A 20,029-nucleotide genomic window follows, 5' to 3' on the forward strand; every position below is an offset into this window, starting at 1 on the left:
TTGTCCTTTTGTCTCTGACATCTTTTGGCTATCTCCACCTATCACTGGCTCCTATCCAGCTCTACTTGTCCCACCCTCCCTTAAACCAGCTTACATTTCACCTCTTTTCTATTTCTCCTCAGATCTGTTGAAGAGTCATATGGACTCGAAACGTGAACTGTGTTCCTCTCCTTAGATGCTGTCAGACCTGCTGAGTTTTTCCAGGTATTTTTATTTTTGTTTTGGATTTCCAGCATCCGCAGTTTTTTGCTTTTGACTACCAGAAACACTGACATTGGCCCTTATTTCTTCTTCAGACTGCCTAATGTACCTGAATGTGGATTCAATTGACAGAGTATTCCCTGGCCAACATGGTGGCACTTGCAACATTTTTCAGTCTAAGATCGTGATTTGTTGTGCAAATGTCATCACTTTCCTGGGACATTTTCTGCTTGGTTTTGACTCACTCGTTTTTAGTAAAGGGCTGCACTGCAAAATACTGGTCAGGAATTACTGATTCCTGTAAATCACAGCAAGCCACGTGCAGTTAGAGAGGGCACATGCGCAGTGCACACTTTCTACGGGAGAAATACAGCCGGAAACCGTGTTTTTTTATGGCTTCTAAATGCTGGCTTTTCTTTATTTCAGGACCAATATATGTTCATGTAAAGACTTTTAATACTCAAATCGCGGATGGCCAAAAATTTGGGGCCCTGATGGACGATCATGTGTACAAGCATTTTCGTGCGGGTAAATGAATTTGTGAAAGAAGAGGTCACGAATGGCAGGGTTTTACCATATATTGTTTACAGACAAAGAGATGAACAGTGGCGAAAGCATTACCTCGGCCCATCTTCAGTGGCAGGGGTCAATGTATTCAACGATGGAGCATCCACAACCCTCTGGGGTAGAGAATTCCCAAGAGTCACCAGCCTTTGAATGAAGAAACTTCTCCTCCACTCAATCCTAAATGTTTGGCCCCTTATCCTGTGACTGTGCCCCATGTTTTAGATTCCCCAGCCAGCTGAACCAATTTCGAAGTCTACCCCATCAACCCCCATCAGAATCTGTATGTTTTAATGAGATGGCTGGGACCACGGCCTATACAAGTTAACAAAATGCAGTACCTGTTCTCTACTTCTATAACATCCTCCTCAATGTCAAAGTCATTGACGACATCGTCATTGTCGGGGGGCGGCGCCAGTACTTCCTCCTGAGCGAGGGGGAAAATAAACGTGTACTTAAACAAACGTGAACAAATTCCAAGAGGAATACTGCAACCTATATAGTCAAAAGCTTCAAAGTGCCTCTCCTCTTGCACAGCTCGTTAAAGTTTGTGTAGTACATGTCCACCTGGATCACTGTCACTGGGTAGTGCTCAGGATGGTAAACTCAGGATGGGCCCAATAACAGAAGTTTCTAATAGTGCCCACATTCCCCATGGTAAGAGAACAACAATGAAGCAGCAACAGTTCACTAGACACCTGTTCCCAGCATACTAACTTTCACCCAATGTCAGCAATCACGTACGAGCGTTATTTAAAGCAAGATCATTTTAACAACTGTATAACCTCAATCTGGTAAAATCTGTGCACAGCATTAAGTCCAACTGAGCTATTTTAAGATGATATATTACAATTTCTATAGGAGGGCTATGTTCAAGACCACAAGGGGTAGTGCTCTAGTGGCCAAGTGGGGGAAGGCATTGCTTGACAGGATGGATATGGAACCATGCAAACACAAAGGGCCCTGTCTCAATTTCTAATCTGTACCGAGTTATCTGATCTCATTTTAAGCAGCAACTGAGGTCCCACGGAATTACTGAGGTAGGGAATGCTGTAAGTCAGGGTTCCCATTCAGTCACTGCGTCTCCTCTGGGAAGTGCACCCATTTGGACATGGGGAGTAAATATGCTCAGCTTGAATGCAATGCCCATATTAAGGATTATACTCTGCTAACTCTAGATTGTTCCCAATTAGTGATTCTCATGAGTGTGGCCCAATTACGCACCCCCCCCCCCCCCCCCCCCCCCCCCCCCCCCCCCCCGCCCCCAGCTTCAGGGTGCCTAATCCTAGCCGTGACATGTAGATAAGTTTTCAGTAGTATGTCCGGGGGGTGTCAGGAAAGGTGCAGTAAATCCCAATGGGTAATCCTTTCCAATTAGCTATAAGTTATCCTGGAAATGTGAAATAAAAACAGAAAACAATGGAAAACATTCAGCAAGTCAGATAACATCTGTGAAGAAGGAAAGAAAGAGTTTCAAGCCGATGAAAAAAGTTTTGAAATTCACCACAGATGTTTCCAACATTTTCTCCTTTTATTCCAAACGCTACAGTTTTTGCCACACTCCCTATAACTGATTAGCATTCACTGACCAGGTTCACACATAAGGCCTGACACCTGGGCAAAATGCCCAGCACCTTCAGGGGAGAAAATACAACGAAAAATGTATAAAGGCATTATCAAACAGGAATGTGTTACTCACAAAGAAAATCCAATTCTGACAGTAGGGGCTGTGCTAATTAACAAAAGCAATCAAACATAATCATATGTTAATACAAAAAGCATCTAACAATAGTGTGTTGTATCACAAGTTCTTATCAACAGTTCCCCACATGGAAAGTCCTCATCTCTGGGATGTCCTCAGGGAGGGCACCAGCTGAAGTAGGACTCACCACTGTAAGAAGGGGAAAGAGAAAAAAAGTCCAGCTTCTGAATAATCTGGGACTGCTGTCTCCCCGTGGTTAGATCAAAAATGGCGCTGGCTGGGATCTGGTCAGCTGATGTTTCTTACCCAGTCAGCCAGGCAATAATGCAAACAGGGTAACCCTTTCTAATCTGGAAGGCCTTTATTAAATCATCCCTCACCTTCTCAGTTCTAATGAAAAGAAACTTTGAGTTGTTCTCCAAAACCATCATCCCTTGCCCTGGTAATAACCAAGATATCCAGCTGAACCAGAGGAGATCAAACCACATGTTTATCAATTTTAAATAGTTAAATAAATAAAGAGTAACTAATTACTAATTAATTTTAAATCAAGATAAATCCATCTACTAAATAGAATCACTTGACGTCTGGATTGCATTAGTACTAGAAATAAACTAATAATAACCAATAACTGGACAGGCAGTATTTGGGGACTGCGTTATGTGAGAATGTGTACACAGCCAGACTGTGGATTGCCACATCTGTAGGAAATGCCTCTACCTTGAGACACTCCAGCTCAGTGTCATTAAGCTAAAAGTGTGAGTTGGAGACACTCTGACGCATAAGGCAGGGGAGGAATATCTGAAATGTTTTCTCTAACATAGTCATGCACAGGTGCAGAAGAGGCGTGTGTGACTATCAATCAGCAGAGTAGGGAGAAAAAGGAGGGGAGGAAGAGGAGGTCCCACAGACACTAGTCTTACAATGTACTTGCTACCTTGCGGGAAGAAGGATGGCCAGAAGGCTAGAATACTGACCAAGGCACCATGAAGAAAAGTGCTGGGCGGGGGTTGGGGTGGGGGGGGGTGCACAAGCTGTAGACTAGAAACATAGGGATTCAATAATTAAGTAAATAGATAGTATCCTCTGCTGCCACAAACAACAATCCTGAAGGGTATATAAGCCTGGTGCCAGAATAAGGATATCAGAATGAGACTGGAAAGGAACCTAGAAAAGAACCTTGAAAGGAGGGGAAAGTTCTAATTGTTGTGATTCATGTTGGGACAAACAATATAGGAAAGAATGAGGTGGAGATCCCGCTGAGGGAGTATCAGGAATTAGGAGCTAAATTAAAAGGCAGGACTTTTTGAAGGTAATAATCTCAAGATTATTGCCCAAGACATATGCAAATTGGCATAGCAACAGATAAATTAGCAAAGTAAACATGTGGCTGAATGATTTAGTGTGGAAAAGAGGGGCTCCATTGCATAGGACATTTGCAGCAGTGCTGGAATAGGAAGGAGCTGTATCACTTCAAGGGCTGCATCTGAACTGGAGAAAAAAGGCTAGAGAAAGGATCATAAACTAAAAGGATGGGGGTTTGGGGAGGGGAGGGTTTAGAGAAAAATAAAAGTAGAAGAGAAAATAAACTAAAGGAAACAGGATGAGAGTGAAGTCCATGTCATTGGTGGTGTTAAAGAAAAAAGTCAGAAAAAACAACACAGAAAATAACAATATAACTGAACCAAATACAAGTGGAAGTAATGAAAACCAATGAATGTGACAAGTTAGAATGTATGAGCAAATAGCATCTGGACAAGAGGGCAGAGTCTGTAGATCAAGTTCAAAGCTCTGTACACTAAAGCATGTCGCACAAAGAATGACACAAAGAAAAACAGAAGCGCAAATTCAACTTTAAGGGTATGGCATAGTGACCATCAACTGGGCAATGCTTAAATCTGGGCATAAGTGGGTGATAACCAGGCCATATCATAAAGTCTTTAGAAAAGATGAGGAAATTAGAAAAGGAAAAGTAACAATATTGATGAAGAACAATATTGCAGCATTAGAAAGAGGGTGAAAAAAAGTGAGCAGACAGTAGAAACTCTACAGCTAGAACCAAGGAATAGAAGATGATGTAAGACTTTGATGGAAATTGTCTACAGGTACTGATGGGGGTGATAAAGTAGCTGGATGCATAAACACAGATCAGAGAAACTTGCTGCAAAGACAGTGTGGTTATTAAGGGGGACTTTAACTTTTCACATCGGCTGGGAGAAACAAAACAGCTCGAAATCCAAAAGCAACAAGCTTCTCTACTGGACTTCTCTACTGGAACATTATGTGCTTGAACCAAGAGAACAGGCTATATTAGATTTAACACTGAATAATGAGCCTGAATTAGTCACCAATCTAATGGTAAAAGAACACCTAGCTAACAGTGGCCAGAACATGACTGATCTTGATATTAAGATTTGACAGATAGTAAGGCAAGTCACAAACAAAGGCTTTAAATTTAGCTAAGGTATCTAATGTAGTAATTGATCAACTGGATAGAAACGTTAACAGAAAAGACTTCAAATAAGAGCAGCTATTAGAAGTGGTATTTGGATAATACAAGACCCGTACAAACCCCGGCAGGACATGGGCTGTTCTTGTGTAATTAAAGAAACTTGGTCAACTTGAGAAGTGGGACAGATGATATAAAAAGGGCTTCTATAAACATAAAGAATGCTGAATATCCCAAGGATTGAGAGATATAAAGAACAGCAGAGGTTACAAAAAGAGCTGCAAAAAGGGAAAAACTTGAGGAATATCAAGAACAATGCTAAAGTATTTTATAGGTATATGAAAAGAAAGGTTTTCGATGGCTAAGAGTAAATTCCCCTTAAAACAGACAAGTGGCACCATCATTGAAAATAAATAGAACATATTATTTTGTATCAGTATTCACATTAGAGAATGAGGATAAAGTACCAGAGATATGAGGAAAAGTAAAAAAAATCAAGGGAACTAGATTTAATACAAGTTTTTAAAAAAGGGCATGGAGAAAATAATAAGACTAAAGAATAACAAATTTCCAAGCTTCTACTCCATGTATTAAAAGAAAAAGGCGAGGAAGTTGTAAATGCTCTAGTCATGATTTTCCAAAACGCGCTTGATTCAGGAATTGGCCCCTTAGTTGGGCACTCCAATATTTAAGGGTAGGAGAGATAAATCAGGAAATAATTGGTCTATTATCTGTTGTGGCAAAGTTGTTAGATTCTGTTCTGAAGAACAGAATGACTGAGCTCTTGGGGAAAAAAATGACCCTATCAGAGATAACCAGCGTGGATTTGTTTCGGGTAACAAATGTATAAGAAATTTAATTGAAATTTTTGAGGTAACTAATGTGATAGATTAGAGTGTTAAGGTTACTTATATGGACTTCCATAAGGCAGTTAATAAAGTTCCACATAAAATTAAAAAACAGAATTGGAAGCAACATTTAACATGCTTAGCAGACAGAGTAGGGATAATGGGTATGTTCTCAAATTGGCAGGATGTGACTCATGATGGTTTTCACAATGAGCTTTTCACTATCCATATAAATGACTTTGATGACATTCAAGTTTGCTGAAGACACCAAGTTAGGTGGCACAGCCAGTTATGTAGATGGAGCAGAAAGTGGCAAAACATCACTGATGGACTAAATGAGTGGTAAAACTATGGCAGTTGGAGTTCAATGCGCGGAAGCTTGAGGTCATCCACTTTGAATCTAAGAAAGGTAGATCAGAGTATTTAGCGAGAAGCTAATAAGTTTGAATGAGCAGAGATTTAGGGATCCAAGTACAGAAATCACAAAATGCCAGTTCATTTCCAGCATCACAAACCACATTACTGCTAACTATCATTGGCCAAAAGAAAATGACTTTCATTGGTAACAACTCCCAGCTAATGTTTCCTCATTGGTTTATTTCTGAAGCTGTTCCTCACATCCAGTGAACAACACAGTGGCCACAACCCCTCCCCACCACCTGCACAGCCAGCATTCCTAACCTTTCTCCTGGACCTGAGCCATGCTCGCAGCGTGCATCAATCATGCAGATTCTATCAGAGAGAAAGGAAAAACCTCACTGGAGCAGTTTCCAGGTTCCTATGCTGCAGAATGTGTGAGCTAGCATTCAACATCCACAGAAAACTCTGCAAAACAAAGCTTTTGTTTCAAATGTTTAAAATTCTGGTATGGAAAGAAATTAGTCAGTCAGGCTGGGACCATGCAGCAGATCTGGTGATTCCTGGCTGAAGAAAAGGCAGATCAACATTTCACAGCAAAACCCAGGGTAAGTTCCAACATATCCAACCAAAGCATTAATCGGTCTTTTTCTTTACCAAAACCTACCAGACCTATGCTTTGATGCAGCTAATTAATTTGTAATTTCAGATTTCTGACATACCTATCCTTTTTCAACAAACAACATATACATGTTAGTCACTACATTTCTTTTAGTCAATTGTATTTGGAACAGCTGATCCCTACCAGGCACTCTTCCCTACTGCCCATCATCATAATCTTAGTATTTGGTTTCAGTTTAAGCACGCCCAGCTTAACGTCATCTTCTGCAGCTTTACCTGTAAACAGAGTGAAGAGGAATCAGCTCAGATTCATTACAAAGCTGACGATTAACAAAATGAAGCATGATCTATCTGTACTGCAATGCTTGTTGATGTTCTGAGCTTTTCTTGGTGATCTTCCTGAATGTTAAACATAACATCCTGCATGGCCAACCACTCCCAGCAGGCTCCTCGTACAACACCTAAGTCAGCTCAATATTTCCTGTGTCACAATATTGTGGAACGTCTTACCTCCCCCAGTACTTTATTCCACCTAGAATCTGCATGCTGCAAAAATGTAAACTTGGTATCATCCAATCGCATTTCTCCTGTTCTTATATTTGTACTTATGCAGGTGTTGAGCAAATTAGGTTAGCTACAGAATCAATGCATATAACTCCCTCTATGTTACCTCAAATAAGGTGTCTTAACCCCAATCTTCCTGCTAATTATCATCTGGCTTCTTTGAGCAAGACTACCAATTTACTTAAAGTGTTAAACTAGGAGCAGTTCCCTATGGTGAATCAATCCAAATGAGACTGAGAAAACTCCTTTCACACAAAGTCCTTACAATCAGCAGTCAGAGGAGACTTGCACACCACCAGCTTGGGCTGGATTTGAAACTAGTACGTAAAAAGCAGTGTTTAACCAACAATGCCACCCACTTCCTATGCTCGGTATTTTTTCAAATCTTGATGCTGTTAAACACAATGAGCCTAGCCCCTTGGCTGCCCTGGTCCATTAAACAATCCCCAAATAACAAAGGGTGTCTGATTATTCCAAAAGAATAACGCAGACAAATGTACGCGCTGCATGATCATGGAACATAGCACTAGATTGATTTGCAATTTCCGTACTGCAAATCTTTAGGGGATATCTTTAGGGAGATTTTTAAAAATGGAAGAACCACCAAAAGAGATTCAATCCTATTAGTAGAGGACAGTTGGCTGTTCTGAGGCAGGGAATGAGCTGGTAGAAAGCGGACAGAAAAAATGTCCAAAATTCCATGCTATTACAGAAATATCCGAGTGTCTTTGTAGGTCACTTAGAACCACAAATAAGGTTTAAAGCTTGTTAATTGTATATACAGAAAGCTATGGATACAAAATGATCTTGATGTAATGATTCAAGATTTATCCTGCAAGGCAGCAAAAAGAAAATTCTCTTCCAAATGTCCAAACCAATGACATTCCAATAAGAATTGGAAGGATCAAGTAAGTAACATAAGCCCAAATAGGACTGGGATGTCGGTGGCTTGATAGCAGGATATGTCCCATGATCTACAGTTAGTACACCACTGTGCTATTGAAACTTCAAATGAACGACTGGTGACATTTTGGAATCTTTCGACCAATTTTCCACAGAAAGGTTTTGCGGAAAAAGTTCCCTTTAAATGTTGTTTTTCAATGCAGAGTGTATTCACACAAGATCTAAAAAAAAGTCCTGAGACAACTGCTCATTAACATGCTAATAAGCTTACTTTGATGTTGTTTCCCTATAGACTGTGAATAATAAGCAACTTGACAGCTTGTGGCTCCATAATTGCCAAGACCTCATACCCAATGTGTCAGAGCTGCTGGTTCCCAGCTGTTAAGCAAGGGATTTTGCAGACCTTTCCTGTGACCAGTAAGAAATTAGCAGAGGCAGTCTGTCAGGTTTCTGAAACAGAGTGCTACAAGGCAGCCAAGCAAAAGTTGCAAGAAGCTTGAAATGTTGCAGAGAGTAATCAGAAATAATTTTAAGTCAAGCTAGATGACCTGTTGTTATGGAGAAGCGTAATGTGTCTATTATTTATTACACAAAGATAGTTTGTAACGATTGAGTGAAATTAATCCAATTGTAGAACTGAGAGTTTTATCATAAGTGCTGGTCATGCTGTGAAATAAAGCAGCTTATTGATTCATATCAGACCTCAACTCACCAACTGCTACGGTGGATGAAGAGATAAAAGATCTAATGACACTTACAGCTTAGCTCACAAGGGGTTCAAAACATCATATGAGCCAATTCTCATAAAAGATGCTCAGACCATTCATGGGAGCAACTAATGTCATTGAACCCAAAAAAGGGATGTACTACACATCTCAATTTGTAATATCTCTGCTCTACAAATCATACTTCACAGCACATTATGGGAAAATAACAAATAGTAATGGGATAAGTAGATAATGTACTTGATCAAAGGACAATCCCAACATTGACAAACTACTTCTCATTCACAGTCATGGGAGCAGATTTCAATTCAATATCAAATGCTCTCCAATTATTATTGTTTAAATAAAAGGAAAATTCCACAATACTGCTAAAAATTGAATACGTCACACTGACCATCTTGTGATAAAAGGTTTTATTCTCTGCTGGCTTTAGGTGATTTTTGTTTTGCAGTCCTTTTTCTCAGTCGCTACAAACCTTTCCCCTTTCACTCTGCAGTGGTGCCTCCTAACTTACTACCAACTCAATCTGGAATGAACCCAGGCTAGGCTCAAGGAGCATTTGCTAAAAACTGGATTCATTCAACACTGACAATCTTTGCATTCTAGCCAAGCTGAATCCACTTACAAACATGAGCAAACGCTACCTTTGATTTTCAGGCCAAGTAATTTCTGCCGCTCCGGCAGCACCCCTGTTAGAGTTTTAATCGTCTCCTTCAGGTCCAGCACAGTGTCCTCTTCCGTCAGTTTTGTTACTGGGTATTCCTGCCCACTCCACTTGATTATAATTGAAACGGACATCCTCACAGGTAAAATCAGGCTTTACTCTAGAATGAATAGAAGAAAAATGAATTTGACAGCGTCAGAATTAATGGTCGTTCAAAATGCTGGAACACATTTCAAGGAATGTTATATAGTAAAAAAACAATGTCCAGCTGTTCAAAGTAAAGATAATCTACACAAAACCTTTTTAGAGCCAGGACCAGCTTTTGCATAAGCCAACCAAATACAACTGAGCATTTCTGATGTTTCATGGAGTGTGGATAAGTAGGTACGCTATACTTAGAAAAGGGCACATTGCTTGAGAAGTTGCAACACAGCAATGATATTACTACTGATGGGTGGAAGGGCAAAGCAGTGCTTTTACACTTCACTTCAGAATTGTGAATTGTAGCATACTGGTTAAATTACAAGACTAGTAATTATGGAATAGTTGCAGCACAGAAAGAGGCCATTCAGTCTGTCAGGTCCATGCCAGCACTCTGCAAGCTCAACTCAGCTAGTCCCACTCTCCCACCTTTTCTCCGTAGCTCTGCCAATTTCCACTCTTAAGGCAATTATCCAATTCCCCCTTGAAAGCCATGGTTAAATATGCCTCCACCACAAACTCAGGCAGTGCATTCCAGAACTTAACAACTCCGTCGCCTTTTGTTCTTGTCATTCATCTTCAAATGTTCAAGGTGACAGGGCAAGTTGAGAAAGTGATTAATAAGTTATCAGGATCCTGGGCTTTATAAATAGGTACATGGAATATGAATGAAAGGAAATTATGGTGAATCTTTATAAAGCACTGGTTTGGTTTCAACTGAAGTAGTGTGTCCAGTTCTGGGCACCATACCTTAGGAAAGATGTGAAGGCATTAGAGAGGGTGCAGAAAAGATTTACAAAAATAGTTCCACGGATGCTTCTCTGGTTCTTGACCCTTGCACCAATGGGAACCGTTTCTCCCTATCTACTCTATCCAGACCCCTCATCATTTTGACCACCTCTATCAAAATCTACTGTCAACCTTCCCTTCTCCAATCTATTCATGTAATTGAGGTCGCACACCCCTGGAACCATCTTCATAACTCTTTTCTGTTCCCTCTATAATGCCTTCACATCCCTCCTAAAGTGTAAAGCACAGAATTGAACACCCTATCTCAACTGAGGACGAACAAGTGCTTTCTTGCTTCTGGACTCCATGCCTCTATTTATAAAGCCTAGGATCCATTATGCTTTATTAGCCACTTTCTTAACCTGCCCTGTCACATTCAACTATTTGTGCACAGGTAGCCGCAGTCCTTCTGTTCCTACACCCCCTTTAAAATTGTATTATTTTTAAATTGCCTCATTCTCCCTACTAAAAAATACCAACTTCAAACTTCCCTGCATTAAATTTAATTTTCCATGCGTCTGCCCATTCCATCAGCCTGTCTATATTCTCCTGAAATCTATTACTATACTTCACAACAGTTCCAAGTTTTGTACAATGTGCAAATTTTGAAATTGTGCCCCCTACACCCAAGTCTAGGTTCTGGGATGGCAGGGTTGTTGTACGCCAACTAAGCCTGTATTCACTGGAGTTTAGAAGAATGAGAGGGGTTCTCATTGAAACATATAAAATTCTAACAGGGCCAGACAGACTGGATGCAGGAATGATGTTTCCTCTGGCTGGGGAATCTAGAACAGGGGGTCACAGTCTCAGGATATGGGGTAGACCATTTAGGACTGAGATGAGGAAAAACTTTTTCATTCAGAGAGTAGCGAACCTGTGGAATTCTTTACCACAGGAGGCTGTGGAGGCCAAGTCACTGAATATATTTAAGAAGGAAATAGATAGATTTCTAGACTCTAAAGGCATCAAGGGGTTGGGAAGAGAGTGGGAGTGTGGGGTTGAGATAGAGGAGCCATGATCGTATTGAATGGCATGGCAGGCTCGAAGGGCTAATCCTACTTCTATTTTCTATGTTTCTATTAATAGAGATCGAGAAAAGCAATGGGCTTCACACTGATCCCTGGGGAACTGCATAAATACCATCCTCCAATTTGAAAAAGAACCATTCGCCATTAATTTCCATTTCCTGTTATTCTCCAACTTCACATTCATACTGCCACTCTCCCTTTTATTCCATGGGCTTCAACTTTACTGACAAGCCTGTTACGTGGCACTTGATCAAACACCTTTTGGAAGTCCACATATGCTACATCAACCAGATTAATCTCATCAAAAAATTAAATCAAATTAAACATGAATTGTCTTTAACAAATCCATATTAGCTTCCCTTATCTGGTCCGCATTTGACCAAGTAACTTAATTTTGCCCTGAATTATCATTTATAAAAGCTTTCCCACCACCGAGGTTAAACTGCAGTTGCTGGGCTTATACTTACACCTTTTTTGAACAAGGGGGTAACATTTGCAATTCTCCAGTCCTCAGGCACCACCCTTTTAAGGAGGTTTGGAAGATTATGGCTTGTGCCTCCGCAATTTCCATCCTTACATCCCTCGTTATCCTTGGATACATCTCATTCAATCCTGGTGACTTATGATCTTTAAGTAAACCAGCCTTTCTAATACCTCTTCTTCATTCATTTTAGCCCAGTGTCTCAACTATCTCCTTTTTCACTATAACTTTGGCAGCATCTTCTTCCTTGGTGAAGACAGATGCAAAGCACCCATTTGGTTCCTCAGCAATGCCCCCTGCCTCCATGCGTAAATTTCCTTTTCGGTTCCTAATTGACCCCGTTCCTATTTTACTATTTATATGTCTGTGGAAGACTCTTGGATTCTCTTTTATATTACCTGCCAGTCTTTTCTCATACTCCCTCCTTGCTTCTCTGATCAGATCATTTCACCTGTATATCGCACAAACTCATGAACAGGCCTAAGGTCGTCATTGTCAGCCCTGAAAAGTACCTAGTCTACTTCAGATTACTTTGGATGGACAAGTTCTCTCAAAAATTTGAGCAGCTGGTGAAGCTACAATGCAGGAGCAATACGAATGGTATTTGCCACTAACAGGATGCTGCCATCAAGCCAAAAAGACCTTCCACCTATTACACAAATGAGTAATGTGGTATATGAATTTCAGTACCAGTGCGATGCTAGGTATGTAGGCTGTACATCTCAAAGACTGGCAGATCGTATCAAACAGCATGTCCCTTCTGCTATTTGCAACAGGCAAGGTACAGACCGTACGCAACCAGCCCGTGATTGCAAAACTCAAAAGTGTCCAACATTAGATGGGATTCTGTGATTGGACAACGTTTGCTAAATAATCCTCAGTGTGTTAAGAATTACGCTGACATCCATTTTAAGATTGTCAGTCGGGCTCGTAGTATAACACATTTGCGTGTACTGGAAGCTACATATGTTAATACATAGGGCCCTGTTCTTTGCAAACAGAAAGAACATGTACATACATTGCACCTGCCCCCCACACTCTTAAGCTGCAGGATGACCAAAGCCAGGAACATACCAGCCACAAAATTTTCAACCTCAGATGCACCACAGGTGATGGCAGCTGCTGCTTAATCTGCAAAACCTTGAGCTCATAATCTAGCGACCTGGGCTAATAACATGGAAACCAAAAGTTCAAACCCCATTATGGTAGTTTGAGAATTCCATTTAAAACATCTGGAAATAAAAATAAAACCTGGTCCCAGTAAAGTGATACAAAGCTGTCAATGTCATAAAAATCCAATTGGTTCATTTCATTAATACACGGTCGAGCCTTTACAGGACTCCAGTCCCACACCAATGTAGTTTAAAAGATCCATTCTGAAGTGACCTAGCCTGCCACTCGGTTATACTAAGCCACTACAAAGCAGCACTGTGTACCTTCACCCATTAACTCAGCAGTTCAAGAAGGTCCACAGCCATCTTCGCAAGAATAATGATGGACGGTCAGTAGGTGCTGGTCTTACCAGAAACACTTATATCCCAAAAATTCATTTTTTCTAAAAATTACTCCTCAGAAGTCAACCAAGGATTACCATTCACAGCTCTTGTGCTCAATGTTTCTCAATCTGAATTGATTCCAGGATTAGGTGAAAATTAACTATTTTATTTACAATGGGAGTATGGTGACAAAATTAAGTTAATGAAATTATCCATAGGAAAATTAGGCCCAAAAGATGCAGTTAACAGGAAAGAATTCCTTCCCAATATTGTCACTAGTGTCAGTTAGCATATTCCAATCCACAACAGGGATGTTGCAGGGGGGGTGTATAGGAAATGAGTCTCAATACTCTGCAACATTCAATTAATTGTCTCAAACAGATACCACCAGTATCACAAGTGACAGTCCAGTAATCATCAAGTCTCTCGGTGGATAATGGAAAACAGCAGATAACCGAGTCCCAATTCTGATCCAATATAGATGGTATAGTAGTGTCACAGAATCATTATAGCACTGGAGGAGGACATTCAGCCCAATGTGTCTTTGCAATTCTGTATCTGGACCACTTGTTTTATTTTGTTAGTTCAAATATCGAAATAGCACACACAAACCATCATATACACTGAATTCCCAGTGATTTCCTGTCACAAAGTTGAACGGAAGTTAAAGACCATTTTCTTTTAGACTTTTACCATCCTGGTAAATCTCTGCTCCATCACATAACTTCCAAAATTATCCAAGCACCAAATGTCTTCCTGCTTCATTTGTAGCGTAATTCTGGAATCTGTAATGGTGTCAGCCATGGCTCAGTTGAGAGCATTCTTACCTGAATCAGAAGATTGTGGGTTCAAGTCCCACTCCAGAGACTTGAGCACAAAATTCTAGACTCTACACTTCAATTCAGCGCTGAGGGAGTGCTACACTTTCTGAGACATTAAACCAAGGCACCATCTGCTCTCTCTAGTAAATGTAAAAGATCAGTTGGCACTATTTCGAAAAACAGCAGAGGAGTTATCCCTAGAGCTGTCGCCAATAATACTGTGGGATCTTGCTGTGCGCAAAATGGCTGCTGAAATTTCTACATTACAACAGTGACCACAACTCAAGAAAGTACTTCATTGGCTGTAAAACACTTTGGTATGTCATGAAGTTGTGAAAGGCACTGGTACAATTACAAGTACGTCTTTCTTTGAACTAAACCTCATTGGCTGTCCCTTGATTCGAGGATGACATCTACTCAGGGTTGCAAGTTTCTCCCAGGGTCTTCATGTGGCTGAATTGGCCGATTCCCAGCCCACAGACTTCTGAACACATGGGGCAGGGCATACACGAGGTAATGGGATCTTGAGTGCAAGATTTGCTTCCTTTTCCCTCTCTCCCAACCACTCTGCCTCATTATTACGGCATTTAGACTCAAAAGCATGATTCAGCTTGATGGACAAGTTGGTTGCCATTTGAATGATTGGTAGAAAGTTCCTCCCAGTCATGCTTCAAGGAGAGCTTTGGGGTGTCTTTGAAGCATTTTCTTTGTCCTCCAAGGAACATTGGTCATTTAAGAGCTGAGAAAACAGGGCCTGGCAGGGCAGATGCTTTTTGGCCATTCAGACATAGTGTCCAGTCCATCAAAGTTGATCTTACAGAGGTTTTGCCTAAATGATTGTGGAGCTGGCTTCAAGAAGGGCACAAGTGTTTGTTCAATAGCCCTCTCATTGAATCCAGAGGATGCGGCGGAAACATTGCTGATGGAATGTGTCAATGCTACACGGTCCAGGTCTCACTACAGTACAGGTGACAACAACTGCGCTGTGCACTAGAATTTTGTTGACCTGCAAATGATTTTGTTGTCAAACACTCATTGCCATAGTTTGTAGAACGCTGAGCTGGAGCAACTGATCCAGTGTTGGATCTCCTTGTCAATGGTGGCCTTTTCAGAGATGTAGCTGCCAAGTGCTCAGTATATTCCAGAGCCTCTCCTTCAATATATAAAGGTGGAATATTTGGCTGACCAGGTCTGGCTTGATAGAGGTTTTGTTTTGGCAACATTCAAGGACAGGCTGAGTTTCTTGTACACAGAATTGAAGCAATCAACAGTGGCTTGCATATGTGGTGCAGAGTGGGCAACAACACTGTGGCCATCCGCAAACCGTAGATCATGTTTGTCTATGACAATCAGTTTAGTTTTGGCATGGAGGGTAACTGAGGTTAAAGAGTTTTCCATCTAGGCAGCATTTAATACTGACACCGGAGGGCAGGTGATCTTTAACGAAGTCACGATGATGAGATGAGCCACTGTCAGGTGGATGCTTTGGTCAGGTCGATGAATGCAATGAAGAGTTCCTGGTGTCATTCTCAACATTTTTCTTGGATTTATCCAGCAACAAGGACCATGTTGAAGATTACTCTGGAATGTCTAAAGCCACACTGTGTCTCTGGGAGGAATTCCTCAGCCACAGGAAGTAAGCGATCCATGAGAATACATGCCAGGATTTTCCTGCTATGGATAAGAGGGAAATACCTCAATAATTCCCACAGCGTGATTTATCTCCCTGCTTGAACATAGTTACAATTCCTGAAGTTGGGAGGGGAAGTGGTGGTGGTAGTGAGGGGGGGGATTCTTTCCCCACTCCTGCCAAATCCTTAGGATGAGCACATTAAGTGTTGATGTGAATAAAAGCCCACCAGCTTTGAAGACCTCAACCAGAATTCATCAGGACCACAGGCTTTATTGTTTTTCATCCGTTTGACTGCTTCTTCCAGCTCTCCCATCAATGACAAAATGAAACTCTCTGGGCAAGGGCACCTAACGTCACTTTCTATGGAGTCAGATCGGACTGCTCATGTTGATGTAATGCTTCTACTGTAGCGTAAATGCTATTTAAATTTCAATTAGACCATCACTAAAAAGAAAAATGAGAAGCTTGAAGCTGCAGTGTGCCTAAATGCACATTGGGCAACTTGTACAGAAAGCTTACCTTTAGTCACATCCAGAAACATGGCTCAAATTAGAGTCACGTGAAATTGGATCTACTTAAAAGTTAATGCTCCACAATAATGGTTGAGCTTGGCTTGAATTATCAGAAGCTACCGTGTAGCTCTATCATTCACATCCCCTTCCAGAATCTGAAGCCTTTGCCATGCAGGGAAAAGGGATTATATTTCAAAACCATTTCATTTAAACATGTTTTAACACATAAACACACCAAGACATACCAGCAAGGTCCCTGGTCTGTGTTGAGTTAGCTTATTTCAGTCAACTAGCACTATGTGTTACAATTGCACACCAGCACCTGACAGGGAGTGGATAGGGAAGAAAGCAGAAGAGAAATATGATCACTGTCCCGCAGAGATTTTGGGTGAGGCCAGTGGATTTGTGGCTTTACGCATCACGCATTTGAAAGTCCTGCCAACACACTATGCACCAGCTCATATGTGGAGAATAGTCACCCAGGAGAGGAAGGAAGGGGCATTTTGGTAGAGCCTGCAGTGTTCCATAAAATGTCAGCCATACAGAACGCAAAGGTTCGCTCCCCCGAAGTCAAGCTGCTCGTTTTCCTAGTGAATCAGAATCTCATCGCCTACCCATACATGCGCTGCGTTGAGGCTTGTAAATCAATACAAGTGCAAACTCTATGCTTCACTGCTCTACTGGAATATTAAATTGAACCACCCAAGTTTACAGAACTAAAGGAGGCCATTTGGCCCAATGTATTAGTCCCAGCTTTTTGCCAGATCAATTTTAAACTAATCCCACATCCCTCCTCTCTCTCTCCATTTGGTCCTGCATTGTTCTCTGCCCCAAGTATTTAGCTATTTTTCCTTTTAAAGATGCAATTCAACCAACCTCTGCGACAGTGCAGTCCATGCTCCAACGACATTTTGCACTGATGTCGCCCAGCCTCACTCTTGCAGCATCAATTTTAAATTGATGACCCCTTGTTACTCACTCCCCAACCAGATAAACCAGTTAGTCAGTATTCACTAACAAAACCTTTCACAATTTTATAAACCAGTTAAATATCCTTCTTTACTCCAATGGAAATACTCCCAGCATTTCAAATCCTCTCTACAACTATGGTTTCTTTTCCTGGTGAATCTACTCTGTGCACTCTATATGACTTTCTAAAATGGGGAGTTGAAAACTGCAGTTTTTCAATTAACAATTTCCCTGCATAAATTTGTTACTTCTTTACTCTTGTGTTCTACATCATTATTTAATACTCAAATTGCTATTGGCCTTTTTTGCCGACACACAGGGTAACAGATATTTGAACTCACTTGTCCTGTTCTTTTTTCTTCTAGTCAGAAATAACCAGCTCAAATTGTTTCAACAAATTTACAAGTTGCTTTAAGATTACAATTATTGCAGAACAGCATATAGATTAATCAGTATATGAAACCAAAAGATTCATTCAAGATTTCCCCTACAGGTGCAGATTTGCCTATGGGTTTCCAGCACTTTCTGATTCTATTTCATTTCCAACATTTCCTTGTTGTTAACAGCAGGAACATGCAGGGGAAATCTGCTCATTTATAGTGACATTTATAGAATCTTACAGCGCAGATGGAGGCCATTCAACCCTTCTTGTTTGAAAGAGCTATCCAATTCATCTCACTCCCCCTTTAATCCTGCCACTTTTCCCCATGTCCTGGTTTAAATCCGTGCTCCTACTAAATAAAGCCAGTTCCACACGTTTAAGCTAATTAATTACCTCACTAGCACAAATTACACGTCTCTGATGTTAAAAAAATCTTTATGAAATTCAGCAATATAAGGTCCGAGTGAGTAAAAGAAAAATAGAAGGAATGGCAAGAGAGAGAGAAAAGCAAAAGCGGGAAAAGAGGAAAAAAAAAGTGGAGGAGGAAATCCACTCACCAGAGCCTCATACTCGAGGTCTGGCTGGATTTTCTGCCTGAATTTTTTTTTTCCCCCCCAAGAAAGGATGTTCCCTTTGGATGAGGACAAGAGACGGTCCCATCCCACTCGCTTTATTCGATTATTTTAGAGTAAAAAGGAAGGAAAGTGTTTTCTGTTGATAAAGCTGCGCCGGAGGACGGAAAACAAAAGTGACATGAAACTGCAGGAGGGGAAATTAAAGCGAGTGAAACGGAGAATGGATCATAAACTCTTGTCAGTTATTTGGGGGGGGGGCTTTTTTGTTTAAAAGTCCCGGTTTAAAGCGTTAAATTGTTTTGAGTTTAAGCCTCCCGAACGGCGGCAGGTTTGAATCGGCAGTTTCGCAGCCTTTCTCTGCCGCTCTGACTCTCGCATTATTTATATCATCATTAAATATCATCATTATTATTATTTTATCTCGTTCCCGGGGGTTTTTTTACCGTCTGCGTGTCCGCCGGAAGTTCCGTCCGTTCCCCCTTCCTCCTCTTCCACACCGCTTCCGTGTCCGTCCCTCCGCCGCCTGCCCACAGCACCCACCCCCCCCCCCCCCCCCCCCAACTTCCTGGCTACACCATTATTAAGGTTCCGGCGTCTGATGGAGCCTTTCCCAATCTAAACTTTCACCTCAGTTCCCTCCCCCAGTGTCAGTCTGTATCCTGTTCGAAGAAGAAAACTACTGCAGGTGCTGGAGATCTGAAATAAAAACAGAAAATGCTGGAGAAACTCAGCAGGGGTTCAAGAACAAAGGAAGGAGAGTCACATTGGACTCGAAATCCTGGGCGGAATTTTCCCAATCCGCCCACGGCGAGTTTTCTGTGGCGGGCGGGCGGGAGCGGAGAATCCAGCGGCAGGCAAAAAGTCCAAAATCTGCAACCATAAAAAAAATAGGCTGTAATTCTCCTGATGTGCATATGGCGGGTTGGTTATCCCACCGACTAGTGGCGCGAGCGCAATTTGCAGTCATTAACATGTCATGAATGTTCATTAAAACAACTACTCTCCGGGATATTGTCAGGCCTCCCAATCTTGTGTCAGGCCAGCGGGAAATTACATCGGCGTCGAAACCCATTTGAAAAGGGGTGGTGTGCACAAGTCGAACCTCAGTTCACTGGTAACTTCGAGGTGAGTGGAACATACATAGCCAACCTGCCACAGCGCTGCACCAGCCTTGTTGCAATGAACGTCACATTGCAGGGACTGTGGGGTTAGTCAGCTCCGGCTCTTTGCCTACATTGTCCCGAGGAATACCACTGTGCTGTGGTACTCATGCAGGCCTCCACTTTCAGAAGCTGGCATTTCAACTGGCAGTGAGCTGTGAAGCGAGGGTGGGGTTGATGAACATGAGGGAGGACACGGGCAGGGAAGGCTGTGAAATGGCAGTGAAGGGGAACGGTGAACATGAGGGGGGGATTTTCTGGGGTCACCCACTAACCTCTCATTGCTGCAAGAGTAAGCAAGGGTGTGCCTAGAAAGAAAGGTGGAAGACCTCCTTGTGGTGAAAGCCAACGGCTCCAGTAGCATTGTTAAAGGGCTACTCAGAA

General features: G+C 41.6%; 1 protein-coding gene across 3 annotated transcripts in view; it reads right to left on the reverse strand.

Annotated features, from left to right (window-relative positions):
- ublcp1 (ubiquitin-like domain containing CTD phosphatase 1) overlaps positions 1-19,000 on the reverse strand; it is a 37,072-nt gene extending 18,072 nt beyond the window's left edge. For all 3 annotated transcript variants that reach the window (XR_005943811.1, XM_041193754.1, XM_041193753.1), the window contains exons 1-4: positions 18,929-19,000; positions 9,579-9,758; positions 6,927-7,018; positions 1,107-1,192 (exon numbers count right to left, since the gene is read on the reverse strand). Coding sequence is in view for 2 of the 3 variants with exons in the window: in XM_041193754.1 (XP_041049688.1) it covers positions 1,107-1,192; positions 6,927-7,018; positions 9,579-9,732 (332 nt within the window). In the remaining variant the exon portion in view is untranslated. The remainder of the gene's footprint in view (positions 1-1,106; positions 1,193-6,926; positions 7,019-9,578; positions 9,759-18,928) is intronic.
- Positions 19,001-20,029: the final 1,029 nt, after the last annotated feature.

Source organism: Carcharodon carcharias, chromosome 8 (assembly GCF_017639515.1).
Source record: "Carcharodon carcharias isolate sCarCar2 chromosome 8, sCarCar2.pri, whole genome shotgun sequence".
In the NCBI taxonomy this organism is placed as follows: Eukaryota; Metazoa; Chordata; class Chondrichthyes; order Lamniformes; family Lamnidae; genus Carcharodon; species Carcharodon carcharias.